General features: G+C 45.9%; 2 protein-coding genes across 6 annotated transcripts in view; one reads left to right on the forward strand and one right to left on the reverse strand.

Moving 5' to 3' along the window:
• The window catches only part of nipal3 (NIPA like domain containing 3), a 57,160-nt gene that overhangs the window by 2,440 nt on the left and 36,633 nt on the right, over nucleotides 1-18,087 (forward strand). The gene's annotated exons all lie outside the window — the stretch shown is intronic.
• On the reverse strand, nucleotides 96-16,208 carry LOC144606854 (uncharacterized). Of its 5 annotated transcripts, none has more exons than XM_078423273.1 (6): nucleotides 16,149-16,208; nucleotides 15,567-16,047; nucleotides 8,429-8,508; nucleotides 7,498-7,789; nucleotides 6,076-6,241; nucleotides 96-5,991 (listed from the first exon to the last, which is right to left on the reverse strand). In XM_078423273.1, the coding sequence occupies exons 2-6, from the start codon at nucleotides 15,621-15,623 to the stop codon at nucleotides 4,940-4,942; spliced, it is 1,647 nt and encodes a 548-aa protein (XP_078279399.1). In that variant the 5' UTR covers nucleotides 15,624-16,047; nucleotides 16,149-16,208; the 3' UTR covers nucleotides 96-4,939. The 5 variants fall into 5 exon arrangements, with proteins under 5 accessions (XP_078279399.1, XP_078279401.1, XP_078279400.1 ...); XM_078423275.1 differs by lacking the exon at nucleotides 15,567-16,047 and adding an exon at nucleotides 10,369-10,505 and having other exon boundaries at nucleotides 16,149-16,174; XM_078423274.1 differs by lacking the exon at nucleotides 16,149-16,208 and adding an exon at nucleotides 10,369-10,505 and having other exon boundaries at nucleotides 15,567-16,124.

The raw sequence follows: 18,087 nt of genomic DNA on the forward strand, positions 1-18,087 counted from the left end.
ATTGGAGTGGACCTGAGGGAGGATGCGTCGTCACAGCTTGTACAGAGCAGTGAGACTACATACATACAGTGTAAGAAAATAACTGCAGATGCTGGTACAAATCGAAGGTATTTATTTCACAAAATGCTGGAGTAACTCAGCAGGTCAGGCAGCATCTCTGGAGAGAAGGAATGGGTGACGTTTCGGGTCGAGACCCCTCTTCAGACTTCTACATGCATACAGTACATACAGAAACCTAATTGGTGAGTTTCAAGCATAGTTGTAGGAAAGAATGGATTGGTTCTGGGATGTGAAAACTGTTAAGGGCTTTAGGTGGAAAAAAGATTTTGGAAATGGGGTAATTTACAAAGATAAAGATGCTTTTCAAGTATGCCTGTATTTTCTGACATGAAATGTGTTGCCTACCCAGCCTATATCACCATACACAAGTGATCTTTGGGTGATGCTATAGAAGAACATGTTTAATGTTAATGCCAAATTGACCCATAGAGTCTATGTTGACTCAAAGCAACCTTGTCTATCCCATTTCTTTCCCTGTAACAGATTCTCTCTGAGACATATGCCCGACTCTGACTGCCATTTCTCTCTCTTGTAGCACGAGGTAGAAAGCACTCACAACTTTCATTGCCCCTGCCCCTGCACTGAAAGGATCCCCCCTCTAGTAGAAGCTGCTGCTGTAGAATCTGGAGCCACAGCCAATGCTAATACTTTGAAAAATGGAACTGGATCTAAACTCCATCTTCCACTGTTCTACACTGGCACTGTCCTCCACTATTTCCCCAAAACATCAATGACTGCATTGGGGCTGCCTCCTGCATCTGTGCAGAACTTTGACACTAACTTCTACCCTCTTCATAAATTCTCTTGGACCATCGACACATCTCCCACCTTTCTTGGTCCCGGTTTCTATCACTTATCAACTGATGTCTACGATAAACTCACTGACTCCCATAGTTATCTTCACCTCATCCTGTCTCTTGTAAGGACACAATCCCCTACTCGCAATGTCTCCATCTCTGCTGCATCTGCTCCCAAGGTGATGCTTTTCACTCTAGGACATTCGAGATATCCTTTCTATAGTGAACATAGTTTCTCCCTGGTGTTGTGGATGGATCCTCACCCGCATCTCCTCTGTGTTCTGCTCGCGCTCTCCCCCTCTCTCCAGATGGATCAAGGATAGAATTCCCCTGCTTCTTACCTTTCACCCCACCAACCACTGCATCCAACACGCACATCATCCTGACATTTCTGACACCTGCAACATGATCCCACCGCTAGTCACATCTTTCCTTCCCCACACCTATCTGCTTCCTGCAGTGACTACTCCCTCAGTTCACACACCCCTTTTCACCCAAACTGCCCCAGGTACTTACCCCTGCAACTACAGATGTTACACCTCCTCCTTCACTTTCACCCAGGGACCCCAGCAGCATTTCCATGTGAGACAGAGATTCACATACCCCTCCTCTAACCTCATCTATTGCATTCAATGCTCCCAAAATGGCCTCCTTTACATCAGCGAGACCAAGTGTAGACTAGGCAACGGTTTTGCCAAACAGTGGTCCACCAAGACCGGCTGGCCCTCTCAATTGCTAATCACGTTAACTCCACTTCCCATACTAACCTTTTGGTCCTGGGCCTATTTCCACACTATCTCTAAAGGAGATTAGTTTGTCTTGGCAAACTGCTTGGCATTGACATTGTGGACCTAAGAGTCTGTTCCTAGTCTGTACTGTACTATGTCGACGAGGATTCTCCTGCACCTCTACAGATGCGTCACAGATTACATTGACAAGGTTGTATCTCAGCCCGATATGGCAACTACTCTGCTCTTGACTACCTGAACTCACAGAAAGTGGTGAACACAGCCCAGTCCTCTTTCCTCTCTTTTTTTCCTTCCTTCATTCTTAATGGTTCAAGAAACTGATGTTTGCTAGCGACGTATAGCTCCATTCCTTCACCCTTGCAGTCAGTCGTTGAACCCCCACCCTAGCAACATTATCAATGAGTTCTACAGCTTGGAAACTCAACCAGGCTAACCAAGGTGTCTTGCTCAGCTCATCCCATCTATCTGTGTCTGGCCCCATTGAAGCTTTCCTATCCATGTACCTGCCCAAATATCCTTTAAATGGTGTAATTGTACCCGCCTGTACCACTTCCTTAGACGGCTCGTTCCACGTTCCCATAACCCTGTGAAAATGTTGCCCCTCTCACAAACCTGTGCTGTTTAGTTTTAGACTCCCCTACCCTAAGTAAAGTCTGTGACTGGCCATCTCACTATGTCCCTATGGTTTGATAAACTTGTAACATCACCCTTCAGCCTCTTATGCTCCACGAAAACCATCTTCGCCTATAGTCTGCCCTCATTGCTCAAGCCCTCTAGTGCCAGCAACATCTTGGTGAATCTTTCCTGGAATCAAACCCTCCGGATTAGAGGTTGGTCCCCACAATACAAGGGTCATCTGTGGAGGCCATATGCCCATGAGACAGTGTGGTGTGAGCTAGTTGGCTGCTGGCAGCGGCTGCCCAGATGGAGGCAAAGTCATAAAGTGCGGTGAGGGGGATGACTTGCATCACATTTTGGTTTCGGAAGAGTTGTACCCAAGAGTTTTACATGTCATCCCCCTTAATGTACTTTATAACTTTTCTTATCTATTTTCTTCTTACTTATTTTGTTTTTCCTTTTAATGTTTCTTCCTTTCTTCTTAGCATTCTTCCTTCTCTTTTATATTCCTTTTCCCTGTCGTTTCCTTCCTTTACTTTTTGTCATCCTCTCTCTGCTGCTCCCTCACACCCAATCCTATTTTCCTGCATTAATGCTATATCCTGTCAAGATGCCTTGTAAATGTTGGTCCCGTTGCTGCCTCCACCAACTCCTCCGGAAGCCCTTTCCAGATATCAACTACTGTTTGTGTGAAATCTTACTCCTAAGACCTCCTTTAAACCTCTCTCTGACATTAAGCCTATGACTGCTAGTTTTGGACAACCCTACCAATTGAAAGAGACACTGGTTATCCACTCTATCTATGCCTCATAATTGTTATATACCTCTATCATACCTCTCAGTGTCCTTTGCTCCAGAGAAAACAGACTCAATCTATCCAATCTCTCCTGATAATTAAAGCCCTCCAATTTAGGAAACCTCCTTGAGAATATTTTCTGCATCATCTCTTGGCTTAACTATCCTCCCGATGGCGTGGTGACTAGAACTGCACACGAAACTCTGTTGGTCTCCGTGTGGTCTAACCAACATTTTGTACAACTGTTAACATGACGTCCCAACTCTTGTACTCGATATTTTGTCCAAGGAAGGTAAGCATGCCATACACCTTCATTACCTCCCTGTCTATCCGTGATTCCATTTTCAGGGAACTGTACTTGTACTCTGTATATTCTTCCCTCATTTAACTACCCAAAATGCATCACATTGCACTTGTCTGAGTTAAATTCCATCTGCCATTTCTTCAATATCAATATCCTGTTGTAACCTAAGACAACCTTCTTGATTGTCCACTATAGCTCCAAATTTGGTGTCATCCGTAAACTTATGAAACATGTCACCTACATTCTCATCCAAAACATTAATAAATATGACAACACAAGAACCAGCTCTGATCCCTGTGGCTCACAGGTCTTCAATCTGAAAAAACATCCTCTGCCACCCATCACCAAGCCTCCAAAGCGGTTCTGAAAATTCCAAGGATTAGCTGAGAGTGACAGAAATGGGGATCCATTAAGGCTGAAGATTGCCGAGAAAAAAATCTCCAGGCTGAGGAAGATTTGGTGCTTTTTTCTTTATATCTTCTTTCTTCGACAAGCAATGCTTCTGACTGTCTGAAGAACATGAAATCCCAAAGATACCTTTGATTCCAGAATTGGGATTATCAATCAGAACTGCTTTGTCTGCAATTGCAATGGCAGAGCAGAATTAATAGGGGACAGAGAAAGGGAAATAACTAGATTATACACAATATATTAACCCCACCCCCTTAAATAATTTGCAGGCTGCACAGGTTCATGTTGACTTTAATAAGGTGCTCTGCACATGAAGAGTGCTAAAAAAGAAAATTATGTCAGTTACTGCATGAACATTTGTGGCTAAGAACACTGTCTGGATAACTGTTAAAAGTGATGACTGCACTGAACTTTTCTGCCAACGCTTCATTGCAGACAGTCACAGAAATCGGTGCAAACACCCAGTTAATTTTATGAACAAAACGTGTAGGAATAACAGCACACAAATAGCTCTCCTTTAAAGATACACAAAGCTACCACGATGCATTATTCTAAAGTATCTTTATCCCTCTAAACTCATCAGTGATGTAAACAGAGATTTTGAGGAGTGAGGTTCGGATCTTGCTGCCACAGTTAATGAGCTCACTCACAGCTGGAAGAGCAGCCGAGGGGCCACTGGATTCCTGAAAGGGCAGGGCTCTCAGTTTTGTCCAGATCTCATGCCCATTTATAGATCCTTCCACCCTGCAGGACTTTGCAATTTAAAACCTGCACACACGTGGATAGACTCTGCCTGAGGAATCGGCCTCTGGCTGCTCCGAAAGTATGTGGAGGGAAGCATCAGGATGGCCATCACCACAGAGACAGGTCACGTACACAAGCAGGCACTGACGTCATTGGTTTAACAATGTATCTTTGTCACAACTCACAGATCTCTTGCTTCCCGCTGTCATACAAATGACAAATCATCATTAACACTAATATTCATCCTACCTCCTCACATCAGACTCATTAATGTTCATCTGACTGAATAACTGGCGTAAAGTAAGTTCACATTCTCTTTAATTACAATCAACCCATTTGTAAAATAAACCTTTCTACTTTCTTCTCACATAATGCTTCCTGGAGTTGCCAGGTGTGTTTCTCTTTCTCCCATCCTACAGTTTCTCCTGGGTGCAGCCTGAGTACCGCAGTAGGTGATCAGCTATTCCTGTGCCACAAATGGGTCGTGAGACCGGAGCAAGACAGGTCCACCTCCTCCTCGGGCTGCCTGCTCCTGGCTGGGAGCAGCTGCTGCCTGCATCTCCTGAGCTCCTGTATGTGCCGACTGACATTGTTTCCTAAACTCTGATGCTCTGGTACTGAGAGGGGGCAGGCCAGACCTCTGCCTGGTGATTGTGTCCTGAGAATTGGCCTCAGCTGCACTGGGCCCTGCATTTGTGTTCCCGTTGACCAGAGGAACGGTTGGTCTAATGGCAGCTATAAGTTCCTGAAAGCCCTGCGACAGAGCGGTCTGTATCCCCGATCCCAGAGCCTGAAAGCCAGCGTGTAGGGTGCCATCTATTCTCTCCCCTATCATGGTCATGGCTGTACTTTGTGCCTCAGCAGGGGCACGGAGTGGTTCCTGGGTGTTACGGAGATGAAGGTGTGCAGCAGTTTCAAGTGAAGCTGCCACATGCTCCATCGACGTCTGCAGGGAAGCGAAAGCTTCCTTGATACTGCTGCAGATGAGGGCTGTGGATTCCAGCGTCACGGTGGTCAGGTGCTGCACATCCTCGAATATCGATCGCAGGGGCTGCAAGTATGCAAGATGCTCGTTGAACATCCTTCGCTTTGGCCGAGTCCCCGACAGGTCAGAGTCCCACGGCTCCGAGACAGGATGCATCCTTCTTCTCGGCCTCTGCTGTGAAGATGACACATCCTCGTACACTGCCCAGTTATATGGTTCCCTGACATCTTGGGCATCGCCCAATGCATCCTCCTCACTGATGCTATCCAACCGTGCTCTGGTGAGCGCATCGGAGCTGGAGTAGGGGAGTGGGAAAGCCATGTTCGATGAGGTTGGGATGGAAGGGGCTGGACCTGTGGAACACGGAGATGGATCAAGTTGCAAGGACTCACGATCCGGTTTGCTTTCAACATCCTCATCCTCCTCCTCATCATCGTAGTCAATTAAGAAGCAGAGCTTATCATCATCATCATCCTCGTCATCATCATCGTCATCATCCTCCTCTGGACCCCACTGCTGTGAAGGCTCTAAAGTGAAGCAAGAGGCAAGATAAAAAATCCCCTCCTGTTTTGGAGTGTTGCAATTCAATGTACTGATGCAATCCCACAAACCTGTAGCCTTCAGCGTCACACCAATCTCACCGTCCGCCACCACTGCAAGACCACACTCTCTACCCACCAACTCCACAGCCTGATCCTCATAAGGGGTGAGCTCCTTAATGTTGGGGATGTACCCTTTGCATTCCTGTACCTCGCGCGCGTTGTGCATTAGTTTTTCCTGTAAAAAGAATGCAGCGTTAAATTATTGTTAGCCAGAGAAATTTCTCCCAGATCTGAGGTGAACTTTTATGGCCTTGTGATATAACACAGGAAGGTTCTGCATGCAAGGGATCTGGCATAGGAATGGAGGGACAAGTAGACCATTGAGCACATCCCACCATCCAATAAGACTCTACCTACTTGTCTTTCCCTGTGTCGCATACCATTGATTACCAGAAAAATGATCAACCTTTGATTTAAAAACTAGAAGTTGATCTAGAATGAACTGACTTCTGTCCCATGGCTCTGACACCCAGTGTCACAAAGTGCTTTGAGAGACCGTTCAGATTGCACATCAACTCGTCTCCCAGACAGCGTTGATCCACTGCAATTAGCATTCAACTGCTACATTTCCATGGCAGGTGCTATTTCCTTGGCTCTACACTCATCCCTGGAACATCCTGTTTATTGTCTAAAACTCTGCCTTCAACTCTATAATTCCAACCAAACGTCTCCAAACCCGTGAACTTAGGACCCAAATTTGAGGAAGGATATTCTTGCTATTGAGGGCGTGCAGCGAAGGTTCACTAGGTTAATTCCCGGAATGGCGGGACTGTCGTATGTTGAAAGGCTGGAGCAATTAGGCTTGTATACACTGGAATTTAGAAGGATGAGGGGGGATCTTATTGAAACATATAAGATAATTAAGGGATTGGACACATTAGAGGCAGGAAACATGTTCCCAATGTTGGGGGAGTCCAGAACAAGGGGCCACAGTTTAAGAATAAGGGGTAGGCCATTTAGAACGGAGATGAGGAAGAACTTTTTCAGTCAGAGAGTGGTGAAGGTGTGGAATTCTCTGCCTCAGAAGGCAGTGGAGGCCAGTTCGTTGGATGCTTTCAAGAGAGAGCTGGATAGAGCTCTTAAGGATAGCGGAGTGAGGGGGTATGGGGAGAAGGCAGGAACGGGGTACTGATTGAGAGTGATCAGCCATGATCGCATTGAATGGCGGTGCTGGCTCGAAGGGCTGAATGGCCTACTCCTGCACCTATTGTCTATTGTCTTTTGACCCCTCCTCTGCAACTGGATCCTTATCTTGCTGACCCATCTTCCTGTGAAAATGAACATATTAGTGTGGTTTTATGTGTAACATGATTTCTAAAGCCAGTTCCCTCTTAACCACAAAGGGGAATGAAGTAGCTGCTGCACAGGTGTAAAACTTTATAGGGTGAGGAACATGACAGTGCATAAGAGGGAGAATGCCCGGAGAGTTACCTTGCCTGCTCTGGTCAGGTCATTGAACTTCTTCCGACACTGGTCTGCAGTCCTTGAGGTGAGAGAGGTGGCGTTTAGTGCCATTGCCACCTCTCTCCACATGGCACGTGAAATAGATTTCTGTGGTTTTCTTCCATGTACACCCAGCAGTCTGTCTCTCCTTGGCTGCATCTCATTTAGAAGCGTCTGGAGGTCGGTGTCGGTAAAATTTTGAGCCCTTCTTCTCTGCCTCTTTGAACTGCCAGGCTCCCAGGTCTGGATGTCACTCCCAGATCCTCCATTGGAAGAAATGCTTTAAAGAGTGTCACGAAAACTAACATGAGCCAATGATTTCAGACACTTGACAGTCGAGTTGATTTGCAACTCACTTGCCTAATGGAATCATACAGCACAGAAAAAGACCCTTTGGCCTACCATCAAGTATCTAGCTATACTAATCCATTTACCAGTACAAGGCTAAAGGTGTCAGCCATTCTTGGCTTTCCCAGATGCTAGGCCACTAACTTGTGAGTTCCACACAGCAATACTCCTGGCTCAATACTACTCAATCTAAAGAATCTCTCAACAATTTGCAAATAACATAAGGTCAACTCTGAGTATAATCAGGGAGTTGTTTTAGCTGAGGGACATACAGGTGTAAATGACTGAAACTAATTAATTAGATACATTGATAATTAGAATCAGAGATGTCTAATTGAATACAGGGGTTATTGCCATGAATATATAGATTAAAGGTTTGTCTGGCCCCGTCTCACTGGATTGCTGAAGATGAGTATTTAGCATGTCACATTTAATTCACAGACTCACACCATCTTTCTAAAATTAATCAATATACCATATTATAAACATCCTATTGTTGGTTATCAGGTCAATCATCTACTCCCCAATATACTAAAGATACTGATTATTTCAAAGTTGAATGAGAACGTACTCATTTAAATGCTCTGCTGATTTCAGGCAGTTTGCCAGTCGACTCCTGAAGGTGCTTGGCATCTCCATTGGCTGTTCACCCTGTTAATTAATTGGGGAAAAAAACCATACACCAGGTTACACGTATCGCAATCAGTCAATTCTCCAGCAGTTGATAATGAAGGCTTTGATAGACACAAAATGCTGAAAGTGACTCAGCGGGACAGGCAGCATCCCGAGAGAAGGAATGGGTGATGTTTCGGGTTGAGACCCTTCTTCAGACCGTCTGAGTCTGAAGAAGAGTCTCGACCCGAAACGTCACCCATTCCTTCTCTCCAGAGATGCTGCCCGTCCCGCTGAGTTACTCCAGCATTTTATGTCTATCTTTGGTTTAAACCAGCATCTGCAGTTGCTTCCTACACAGCGAAGGCTTTGGACAGCTTGGGGATTTTTAAACTCTACTGGTTTTAAGCACCTGCGATAAGGTACTCCCCCATCAGTATGGGTGTTCCTTGGGGAAATCACATCAGTAGTGCCATTCTGATGTGCAGGATGTACTTGTGTGTGAAGGTGGTAGAGATCAGAGGTAGAGGTGATAGAGCAGCAGTAGAACCACCACTTATTTCCAGTGACCTGGGTTTGATTCTGACCCTGTGTGCTGAATATTGGAAGCACTTGTGACCATGTGGGTTTCCCTGGGAGCTCTGGTTTTCTCCCACATCCCCAATAAACTGTGGCTGGTTAATTTCCTCTAGTGTAGGAGAGGGACAGATGAACCAAGGGAATTTGTGAGCTTAATAGGTAGAATAGTTACAGGGAAATACACAGGGAAATTTGGCTCATGTCAATGCTCCAAGAGCCAGCACAAATTTGACGGCCAAATTGACCTCCTTTTACTGCAAGAAAATATGAGAATATAAAATCAGATTTAGTGGTGATGAGGAATCCATGGAGAATTGGTTCAGTACTCTCAGAGATGGTATCTCTTGGGATCATGTACTGGTGTTGAAGGCAGTAAATGTCCAGGGATGTTGAATATTCATCAGACAACATCCCCCCTTCAGGCTATTGAAGGAATAGATGATGAAAGATGACAGGCCCTAGAACCCTACATGAAAAGTTCATGTAGTGGGGAGGAGCTCACCCACATCATCACGATGTTGATGATGGGCGATGTGGCTAATGCAATTTAATGTCAAGTTGATAGATTGATTGAAAGACACAGCCAAGGAGTTGGTGCCGGCCAGCTTTGTCCTGCCTTTCCTCTCTTCTTGCTTTCTCCCACACCACCCCCCAATCAGTCTAAAGAAGGGTCTTGACCCAAAACATTACCCATCAATGTTCTCCATAAATGCTGCTCGACTCACTGAGTTACTCCAGCACTTTGTGTCCTTCAATGTGACTTTACTGTTATTTTTCCTTGGTGCAATCCATATAACCTCATTTATTGATCTTTTTGATGAAATGTTCATATCCACTACTTCTTTAACCAAAATGGCCACCTCCTTTTATCCTCACCATCACTTTCTAATCTGAAAATGCTGTAACTGGGAATGCTGAGGTGGCATTTCCAACTTTCTTTTAACCATTACTATTATCTCGACACAAAGTGCTAGAGTAACTCAGTGGGTTAGGAAGCATATACTGCCTGGCCCGCCGAGTTACTCTAGCATTTTGTTTCTATCTTCGATTCATCTGCAGTTCCTTCCTACACATTATTATTATATGTTTGATGAATTCCTGGGACCTTATCTGCCTTATTCTTCACAAATCACATGAAGGAGTTTTATATATTAGTGCTGCCAAACTCCTTTGTTGTCTATCTTCTATTTTTTGTTTCCTTTACCCGACACGAATTTCCACCACTCATGGAATTGTACAGCCCAAATTTCCCATTGAATACCAGAACCGGTTCCAGGAAACATGGTGCCTAATCATATTTCTTCAGCTTTATATTATTACCTGGTAGTTATGGCCTTACTGCAGCATCTCCTTTGGCAGGGTGGGTTCAACTACGACAGACTGGGCAGCAATATAAAGGTCTCATCATAAATGTAAACATAGCTCAGCATGAGTGAATAGCAGGAATTGCTAGAAAACTGAAAATATAGAATGAAAAACAAATAAAACTACGGATGCTGGAAATACAAAAAGGAATGTTGGAAGAATTCAGGAAGTCAAGCAGCATCTGTGAAAAGAGAAACCAGTTACCATTTCAGCTCATTTTAGGACAAGATAGCGGCACAGCTGCTGCCTCACAATACCAGAGACTCAGATTCGATTCTGACCTCGTGTTATATGTGTAGTTTGCACATTCTTCCTGTGACTGCATGGGTTTCCTCTGGTCCTTGGATTTCCTCACACATTCTAAAGACGTGCAGGTTTGCAGATTGATTGGCCTCTGTAAATTGCCCCTTAGTGTGCGGGGAGTGGATGAGAAAGTGGGATAATATAGAACTACTGTGATCGATGGTCAAAGTGGACTCGGTGGGCTGAAAGACCGGTTTCCATGTTGCATCTGTAAATTTTTAAAAATCAACTGGGAACAGTCTGACAAATTTTAACTGATTTCTCTCTCCAGGATGCTGCTTGACTGGCTGTGTTCTTCCAGCATTCCTGAAAATGTCTGAAAATATTCAACATGTGATGTCCTTTGTACTGTTTCACAGGTTGGCAGGGCAGCATAGTAGAACTCTAGGGAGGGGTGGGCTGGCAACAACAGGGGGAGTACAATGACAGGATAGGAAGGAGACTAATGGGAGGGAGAAGTGTGATGGGAAGGGAGAAGGAACGTGATGAAGAGGGGATCGTGGAGTAAGAAAGAACATATGAAAATAGTACCAGGTGCAAGCCTGAAACCTCTCCACTATTCAATGTGATCATGACTAATTTGCCCCAGACTTCAATTCATCTTTTTACAAGCTCTCCACAGCATTCAATATCCTGGTCATTCAGAAATGTATCCAACTCCTCTTTCAACACCTTCAGCCATCCACCCGTCACAACCATCTGTAGTAAAGAATTCGAGATCCACCACCACCCACCACAGTAAGCTGCGGGGCGAAGACTGGGAGTGGAGGTTGGGGGTGTGCGGACAGATGTGGAAAAGGTTAGAGATCGGGGAATTGAGGTGAAGGCAGATTTCTAGGGGTGAATGTTAGGGTGGGGCGCATTTGAAGAAGGTTGGGGTAGGACATTGAGGGAAGATGTGAGGGTGAATGAAGATCTGGGGGAGGATGTGAGAATGGGGACATGTTTGGGACTAAATTTTTGGGTGAGCCAAATTAAGAGGGTTGGTGTTTGGGAGGGGGTGTGAGGGTTGGAGGTGAGGGACGGGGGGGGAGATCTGGGGGTTGGAGAGGAGATGGGGAGGTTGAGGATCTGGAGGTGGCAGGTTTTCAGAATGTGAAAAGGGATGCTGGGGCTAGAGCTGAGGGGGTATCAGTGGTTAGGGAGCGTCCAGGTTGAGGGGATGTGGGGAGGTTTGAGGGTCCGAGGGATGGGGCAGGTATGGAGAAGGTTAGGTGGAGATTGGGGATTAAGGTGGATCTGAGGCTGGTGCAGGTCTGGAGAAGATTGAGGTGGGGAGGGGTGCAGGGAGTTGGAGCTGAGGGAGGAATCAGAGGTGAGGGCCTAGGTTGAAACATAGACAATAGGTGCAGGAGTAGGCCATTCGGCCCATTTGAGCTAGCACAGCTATTCAATTTGATCATGGCTGATCATCCAAAATCAATACCTTGTTCCTGCTTTCTCCCTGTATCCCTTGATTCCGTTAGCCCCATGAACTATATCAAACTCTCTCTTGATCATCCAAAATCAGTACCCCGTTCCTGCTTTCTCCCCATATCCCTTGATTCCGTTAGCCCTAGAGCTATATCTAACTCGGGGGGAAAACATCCAGGGCTTCCACTGCCTTTTGTGGCAGAGAATTCCACAGATTCACAACTCTCTGGGTGAAAAAGTTTTTCCTCATCTCAGTCCTATTCTTACACTGTAACCCCTGGTTCTGGACTCTCCCAACATTGGGAACATTTTTCCTACATCGAGCCTGTTCAATCCTCTAAGAATTTTATATGTTTCTATAAGATCCTCTCTCATCCGTCTAAATTCCAGCAAATACAAGCCCAGTCAACCCATTCTTTCATCATACGTCAGTCCCGCCATCCTGGGAATTAACCTGGTGAACCTACGCTGCACTCCCTCAATAGCAATAACGTCCTTCCTGAAATTAGGAGACCAAAATTGCACACAATACTCCAGGTGCAGTCTCACCTGGACCCTGTACAACTGCAGTAGGACCTCCTTGCTCCTAAACTCAAATCCTCTCGCAATGAAGGCCAACATGCCATTAGCTTTCTTCACTGCCTGCTGTACCTGCATGCTTACTTTGTGACTGATGTACAAGCACACCCGGGTTTCGTTGCACCTCCCCTTTTCCTAATCTGACACCATTCAGATAATAATCTGCCTTCCCTGTTCTTGCTTCCAAAGTGGATAACCTCACATTATACTGCATCTGCCATGCATCTGCCCACTCATCCAACCTATCCAAGTCACCCTGCAGCCTCATTGCATCCTCATCGCAGCTCACTCTGCCACCCAGCTTTGTGTCATCCGCAAACTTGTAGATGTCACATTTAATTCCCTTGTCTAAATCATTAATATATATTGTAAATAATGGGTCCCAGCACCGAGCTTTGCGGCACCCCACTAGTCACTGCCTGCCATTCTGAAAAGGACGCGTTAATTCCTACTCTTTGCTTCCTGTCTGCCAACCAGTTCTCTATCCATGTCAATACCCTACCTCCAATACCATGTGCTCTAATTTTGCACACTAATCTCTTGTGTGGGACCTTGTCAAAGGCTTTTTGAAAGTCCAGATACACCACATTCACTGGCTCTCCCTTATCCATTCTACTTGTTAAATCGTCAAAAAATTCCAGAAGATTCATAAAACCATGTTGACTTTGACCAATCCTGTCACTGCTTTCCAAATGCGTTGCTATAACATCGTTAATAATCAACTCAAGCATCTTCCCCACTACCCATGCAAGGCTAACTGGTTTATAATTCCCCATTTTCTCTCGCCCTCCTTTCTTAAAAAGTGGAGTTGCATTGGCTACCCTCCAGTCCACAGAAACTGATCCAGAGTCGAGAGAACATGAGAAAATGATCACCAATGCATCCACGATTTCTAGGGCCACCTCCTTGAGTACTCTGGGATGCAGACCATCAGGCCCTGGGGATTTATCTGCCTTCAGTCCCAACAGTTTACCTAACACCATTTCCTGACTAACGTGGATTCCCTTCAGTTCCTCTCTCCCACTCAAGTACTTGTTTAGCTGTTCAGCCATTTCTTTGTTTCTGATTATAAATTCATCTGCCTCTGATTGTAAGGGACATACATCTGTCTTCACTAATCTTTTCCTTTTTACATATGTAAAGTAGCTTCTAGTCAATTTTTATATTCCTTGCAAGCTTTTTTTATGCTCTTTTCCCCCCCCTCTTAACCCCTTTGTCCTCCTCTGTTGATTTCTAAATTTCTTCCAGTCCTCCGGTTTGCTGTTTCCTCCAGCCAATTGATATGCCTTTTCCTTGGATTTAACACTATCCTTGATTTCCCTCGTTAGCCACAGTTGAGCCGCCTTACCTGTTTTATTTTTTCGCAAGGGATGAACAATTTTTGGAGTTTATCCATGCAGTCTTTAAATCTTTGCCATTGCATCTCCACCATCAACCCTTTAAGTATAATTTGCCAGTCTATCCTCACTGCCCCAAACCGTTAGAGACTCCCCCACACTCACCACATTCAAAACATCGCTGAAGTCTCACCTGTTCAGTACTGCCTTCAACCACTGAAGGTCACCTCACCTTCTGTCTCCTTTCTCTGTTCATTTATTTATTTACTTATTTATCTATTTATTCATTTACCTATGTTCTCAAAATCTCTGTAAAGTATCTTTGAGTATATGAAAAGCGCTATATAAATAAAATGCATTATTATTATTATTATTATTATCCTAGCCAATTCCTGTCTCATACCTTCAAAGTCTCCTTTCTTTTTCAGGGCCCTAGTCTCCGAATTAACCGTGTCACTTTCCATCCTAATGCAGAATTCCACCTTATTATGGTCACTGGTGCCCAAGGAGCTTTGCACAACAAGTTCGCTAACTAATCCTTCCTCATTACACAATACCCAGTCGAGGATGGCCTGCCCTCTAGTCGGTTCTTCCACATATTGGTTTAAAAACCCATCCCGTATACATTCCAGGAAATCCTCCTGCTCAGCGCCGCTACCAATTTGGTTGGCCCAATCTATAGGTAGATTAAAGTCACCCATGATAACTGCTGTAACTTTGCTACACGCATCCCTAATTTCCTGAGTGATTTCCCCAACCTCCCTACTGCTGTTTAGTGGTCTGTGGGGATTGTGTAGGTTGCAAAAAGGTTGGGGTGAGGGAGAAGGAGGTTTGGAGCAGGTTGGTGTGAGGTGAGAGTATTTGAGGATGGGGCCAAGTTTGGAGAAAGTTGGGGTGAGGGCGTATCTGAAGGTGGTGCAAATTTGGAGAAGGCTGGGGTGGGGAGGGGTGCAAGAAGTTAGAGTTGGGGGAATCTGGGGTGAGGGTCTAAGTTTGGGGATGTTTGGGGAGATTGGATGGGCCAGGGATGGATTGGGCCGGTTTCGATTAGGGTTGGGGGCGAGAGAGGTTTGGAAAAGGTTGGGGGTGAGAGAGTATTTGCGGATGGGCAGGTTTGGATTTTGGGGTTAAGCAGGATCGAGGACAGGTTTCGATGAGGTTGGGTTGAGGGAGGATCTGAGGGTGGGGCAGGGTAGTGTGGGAGGGGAGTTTGGGGTGAGGGAGGAGCAGGTTTGGAGAAGGTTGGGGTGAGGGAGGGTCTGAATGTGGGACATGCATGGTGAAGGTTAGGGTGGGAGGGGAGGAGGTTGGATTGAGGGTGGATCTGAGGGGTGGGGCAGGCATGGAGAAGATTTGGGGTGAGGCGGGTGTGGAGGGGGAGCAGAGGGCCATGTGAAGCCGGGCACGGTCCGCGGGATGCGGGCTAGTGGTGGCGGCAGTGGGCCGGGTCGGGCCGGACCGGTGCAGTCCCATCCCGGGCCCCGGTCCCGGGCCGCCAGACTCGGGTTAAAGGTCACTGACCTGAGGAGAGGAGGCTCCAAGATGGCGGCGGCGCGGCGGCTCCGCACGGGTGCGCATGCGCCGGCACTGGGCCGGTCCGCGCCTCCCCTCTGTGGCTGCGCTGCGGCCGCCCGGAGCGAGGTGTGGGGTCCGGCCGATGATGAGTCTGGCCTTCGTCCCCCTCCCTGCCCGGCACTGGTTCCCGGTCCGTGCCTATCGGCGTCAGCGACGCGGCGGGATATCTCGCAGCCGGTCTGCGGGAGGCCTGCCTGCACAAGCCCAGCCGCCCTCGCTGCTCCCCGGTGTGTTTGCACCTCTCAGCTTTACATCTCTCGTTCACCCTTGGCCTCAACTGTTCAGGCAGAGAGTTCGACAATTATCCCGCTTTTTGTGTGAAGAAATAACGTCACGCAGCATATAAACAGGTAGCTTGTCCATGCCGAATTAGATGCCCCAGCTAACACATTCCCGTTTGCCCAATATACCTCTCCTATCCACGTACCTGTACAAATAAAGTTACATACATATTAAATGTTTTTTTTGTTGTAAATCAGCATCTGAAGTTCATTGTTTCTACCTGTTCAAATGCCTTCTAAATTGTACCTGCATCGACTACATCTGGCAGCTCATCCCACATAACCACCATCCTCTGTGTGGAAAAAGTAGCCCGCCAGGGCTTTCTCCTCTCATCTTAACCCTGTGCTCTCTAGTTCTTGAATCTGCAACCCTGGGGGGGGAGACACCATGCATTCACACTGTCTTTGCCTATTGTGGTTTCACACAGCTCTACACAATTGCCTCTTTCTCCTACACTCCATAATTTTTACAACTGGTTGCACCTGTAGAGGACATTCTGAAGACGGGTCTCGACCCAAAACGTCACCCATTCCTTCTCTCCAGAGATGCTGTCTGTTCCGCTGAGTTACTCCAGCTTATGTGTGTCTATCTTCACCAGGACATTGGCTGGATTGGAGGACTAGCTAAGGGGAGAGATTGGATAGGCTGTGCCTGCCTTCCCAAGAGCGAAGGAGGATGAGGGATGACCCGATAGAAGTATTTAAGGTGTAGATAAGGGCAATAATAAGAACTTTTTTTTCCTCATGGCAGGGGAATCAAAAACAAGATGGTGTTGGTTTTTGGTAGGAAGAAGGAGTTTTAAAAGGGAGCTAAGGCTAAGATTTCTGTTCAGAATAGTTGATATATGTAAGTCGATGGCAGAGGAGGTGGTGGATTTGATACAATCACTATATTTAAAAGGCATTCAGGTGGACTCTTAAATAGACAAATTGGATTAGTATAGATGGACAAAGCTGAAGGGCTTGTTTTAGCTGGACAACTTTATGACTGTCTGAAGAAGGGTCTCAACCCGAAACGTCACCCATTCCTTCTCTCCAGAGATGCTGCCTGTCCTGCTGAGTTACTCCAGCTTCTTGTGTCTATCTTAACTTTATGACTGTATTGGTCAATCAGCCTGCACAATGTTCTGCCATTCAATGACATTGTGGCTGGTTCAGTCTTGGCCCCAGCACCACTTTCCTGCCATGAGCATACTCCCAAGACTCATGCTGACAAACAATGGCTCTTATGTGTCCACACTCTAATTGTAAGCTTCTGTTCGCTTGAAAATAGTTTAAGCAACTCTGGTTTGAAGCATTTTCATCACAGGGTTCTTACTGCATTACACCTTATGGTGCTGTGGTGCTCCTCTCACCACTATCCTCTCCCATGTTTTTTGTATTTAACATTGGAGAATCATTTAGATCCCCCTATCTACCTTTCCAATGGGTAGCATGGTAAATGATCAAGAGCCAACAATGAGACATATAATATGAACATCTTCAGGGCAATTTGTTGTTATGGTATAGACCCATTGTTTTTGAGGCATAATGGCAATATCAGCAGTGCCCATTAACAATGTGGTCAGTTAAAACATTGTAGAATCAAAGTTGAAGGTAGACACAAAATGCTGGAGTAACTCAGCAGGTCAGGCAGCATCTCAGGAGAGAAGGAATGGGTGACGTTTCGGATTGAGACCCTTCTTCAGTTTGAAGAAGGGTCTCGACTCGAAACATCACCCATTCCTTCCCTCCTGAGATGCTGCCTGACCCGCTGAGTTACTCCAGCATTTTGTGTCTATCTTCAATTTGAAACAGCATCTTCAGTTATTTTCCTATACATAGAATCAGAGTTGATGTGCTGATATCATTGAGGTCGAAAGGAAAATTCAGAGGGTTCTATGGAAGGGTTTACAGGATAATAGAGCTGGAGTAGGTGACATATATTGCAGAGCAATGGTGGAATTCTAAATGTGAAGCTAGAAAATGTAATTTGCATTTATGCAGCAGAGATGAGGGAGATAAGGAATAGTTATGAGAAAGAAATGAGGCACAACCAGCCTGACACAAATATATTATACCATGTAGACAGACACAAAGGCTGGAGTAACAGCAGGTCAGGCAGCTTCTCTGGAGATAAGGAGTAGGTGACCTTTTGGGTCAATATCCTTCTTCAGACTGAAAGTCGGGGAAAGGGGACGACCCTA

This window comes from Rhinoraja longicauda, chromosome 27 (genome assembly GCF_053455715.1).
Source record: "Rhinoraja longicauda isolate Sanriku21f chromosome 27, sRhiLon1.1, whole genome shotgun sequence".
Lineage (NCBI taxonomy): Eukaryota > Metazoa > Chordata > Chondrichthyes > Rajiformes > Arhynchobatidae > Rhinoraja > Rhinoraja longicauda.

What these genes read in the sequence shown, in the direction of transcription:
- LOC144606854 (XM_078423273.1), bottom strand. Translation starts at nt 15,623, where the DNA reads ATGCGCACCCGTGCGGAGCCGCCGCGCCGCCGCCATCTTGGAGCCTCC. An exon ending in TTGGAGCCTCCTCTCCTCAG is followed by an intron (nt 8,509 to 15,566) that starts GTCAGTGACCTT and finishes ATTAATTAACAG; the next exon opens with GGTGAACAGCCAATGGAGAT. An exon ending in TCAGCAGAGCATTTAAATGA is followed by an intron (nt 7,790 to 8,428) that starts GTACGTTCTCAT and finishes CACTCTTTAAAG; the next exon opens with CATTTCTTCCAATGGAGGAT.